This window comes from Cicer arietinum, chromosome 3 (assembly GCF_000331145.2).
Source record: "Cicer arietinum cultivar CDC Frontier isolate Library 1 chromosome 3, Cicar.CDCFrontier_v2.0, whole genome shotgun sequence".
In the NCBI taxonomy this organism is placed as follows: Eukaryota; Viridiplantae; Streptophyta; class Magnoliopsida; order Fabales; family Fabaceae; genus Cicer; species Cicer arietinum.
This window is the reverse complement of record NC_021162.2, coordinates 18,246,484-18,249,285: the sequence shown is the minus strand read 5'-3', so window position 1 is coordinate 18,249,285 and position 2,802 is coordinate 18,246,484. Positions and strand designations below refer to the sequence as shown.

Here is a 2,802-nt window from a genome sequence, read left to right as displayed (position 1 = left end):
AAAACCCTTTGAAGCACCATCGATATTGCATTTTAATTACCCAAGCCAACATAGGAGATTGTCATATCACTTTTTTAATCACCAGAGCATTTGGTGCATGGCACAGAATGTTGATTTCTCTAAGACCCTAAAATCATGTATAGAAGATCTCGTGCATCCCATAAGTTGGTACCTGGCAAATAAACACCAACTTTGATATTTTATGAATGTTCTGTTGTAGAATCATATGATTATTTTTGAAATGAATCTTGTTCTTATAAAATCAATTACTCCAAAAAATGTTAATGATAAGACAAAGTTCAACATCCTTAGTTTAGGTTCTTTAATTCATTCTACAAATGTACAACACCGTTAAGGGAGAAGTGAGATTGACCTTACAATCTAGAATTGATTCAAGCCAAGTCGATGTTGAGCATTTTCCAACTATTCTCACATAGGCTAGAACAAGAAACTCAAGGAAGACTTCTTTTAGCCAAATTATCATCCGTTGCGACAAAGCATTGATTTGGTAGGAGTATATAACGAAACTCTAAATCAATTTGCTCGAGGCTATGAAACACGAGTACTTCTAAAATGGTGAAGTACCTATATCAAGTACTTACACGATACCAGTACTCCGTACTTATTGGTACTCTATTTTTTTAATTATTTTATTACTAATAAAATTGATTATTTTTTATATATTAATATAATATGATTTTTGTATTTTAATTTATTTGTTGTTGTAACTAAACATAATTTATGGTTTTTTAAACATTAACTGTAATTTTGTATTGTGAATTGAAAAATTTAACTTTTGTATTTAAATTATATAAACACATTTATATTTTTATATAATGACGTGATCGTAACTTGATTTCAATAAAAATATGTGTCAAGTATCCATATTAACACCCAATACCGATATTGTACTCATATTTATACATCTTTGGTCCCACGTAACGAAAAGGTAATAGAGTTAGAATAAGAATATCAAGTTAAATCATACCAAGATTCGCAACTAATAACTTATTTAACCTATAATTTATATTAAGAGTTCAAAGAAACATTAAGAAGAAAGTGAAACTAATAAAACCAAACATTTTTGACGTCATAATTTTAACTCATAAATTATCTTTTTGACGTCATCATTCTTCTATATAAACTGTTCTCTAGTGCTGCAATTATTATAACAAATCCATCATCCTATTATTGACCAAATTGAACATTTGAGAAAACACTAAGATCGTGATAACCATGGCAAGTACTAATAGAAGCTTAATCTTTGCAACATTAATGCTTACTACATGCATCTTAATGTTAGGAATTTCCGGTCAATTAGAATGTGGTGGTAACTTGAATGGAATTGTAACCCAATGTAGACAATATGTTGAATTCAGTGGGCCAATAGTTCAACCATCAGAAGCTTGTTGCCAAGCATTGAATGGTGCTGATATTACATGTTATTGCAAATATGCAACCCCTCGTATTGAAAGAATGATTAGCATGGAAAAAGCAATGTTTGTAGTTAATTCTTGCCATTGCAGAAATATTCCTACCGACCAATGTGGAAGTAAGTTAACTTTCTTTCTATTATATATCTTTAATAATTGTCATTACTTGCTTGTACACAAGCCCATATTAAATATAAAATTTTATACAATTGATTGCTAAGGAATTTTAAAATTAGAAATAAAATAGATTAAACAAAGGTAAAATTGAAAAGAAGAAAATTTTATACAAAAATTCAATATCCTTTTATTGAAAATTATAAATATAAATATTTTTAAAAATTATGTTATTTAAATTAATAAAAATTAAAACATTAAAAAATTTGATATTCCCTTTATTTATATATTGGTCTAATATAGTTTTGATCTAAAGGTGAGTCTTTGAATTTTTAGTAAATTTTTATAAAAGATTATATTTAATTATTTAATCTTCATACTCTCTTTAAATATTTATTAAAGAGAGTATGAAGAGTATTCAAATCATTACATCGAAGAGAAAGTTTAGATCCAACATCATAACAAGAAAACACAACCCACCTTCTATAAAGAGAAGAACACTTTATTTTCAACACTCCTTTTCTCTAGTAAAATCAATATTGAATTCACACATTAAAAATGGATCCACATAAAGTGTTGGGAACCCACATAAATTTCTCTTAATTAGAAAGTAAGTGTTAGAGTGAATTATATATAAAAAATAAAGTGTTGTTAGTATTTTATAAAATGTTTGTTTGGTTCTATGAGAAATTGGTAATAGTGTGAAGTATAAATGTGAGTATTTCAGGTTATACTATTCCTCATCCTCCTCCTGCAAAAGCGTGAGGACAACATTGGACGCATGCAACTTGTGTTATAGCTTGACATCCATTATCTCTATGAAATTATGAATAAAATGATGATACAAGCCAATGCGTCTTTTCTAATATTTATTTGTGAATAAATTGTATTTGGCATGTTTCCTTTAAGTTGTATTACCTGAGTTCAATGACTGATCTCAGTGTTATTAACTTAAAAAATGTCAAAGTTTAATTTCCCTCTTAATTGCTTTAATTTTATTTTCTCAATACGAACTTAAAAAATGTTCTTCAATACGAACTTATTTTCTTAGAAGGGATAATTTAATTTGATGGCTGAATCTTGTGAAAGGAGGTTGAATTTTCATCAACAACTTGCAATAAATTTGATTCGCGATGGTGTGGTGGATATCGTGTTCTGGAATGCTATTGATTTTCTTTTGGAGTGTATTTATTTTTGTGATTGAGAGATAATATACTTAAACTGATGACCAGACTCGTGCCATGGTTTGAGTGGT

At 28.2% G+C, this 2,802-nt stretch overlaps 1 protein-coding gene across 1 annotated transcript; it reads left to right on the top strand.

The window, feature by feature from the left end:
• Positions 1-1,159: 1,159 nt before the first annotated feature.
• Positions 1,160-2,531, top strand: LOC101498147 (uncharacterized). Its single transcript, XM_004514017.4, has 2 exons — positions 1,160-1,552; positions 2,275-2,531. Exons 1-2 carry the CDS (start codon positions 1,237-1,239, stop codon positions 2,310-2,312), a joined length of 354 nt encoding a protein of 117 aa, XP_004514074.1. The 5' UTR covers positions 1,160-1,236; the 3' UTR covers positions 2,313-2,531.
• The last annotated feature ends 271 nt before the right edge of the window (positions 2,532-2,802 follow it).

Coding starts and splice junctions, on each gene's coding strand:
- LOC101498147 (XM_004514017.4), top strand. CDS start 1,237: ATGGCAAGTACTAATAGAAGCTTAATCTTTGCAACATTAATGCTTACT. Junction 1,553..2,274: donor TCCTACCGACCAATGTGGAA/GTAAGTTAACTT, acceptor TGAGTATTTCAG/GTTATACTATTCCTCATCCT.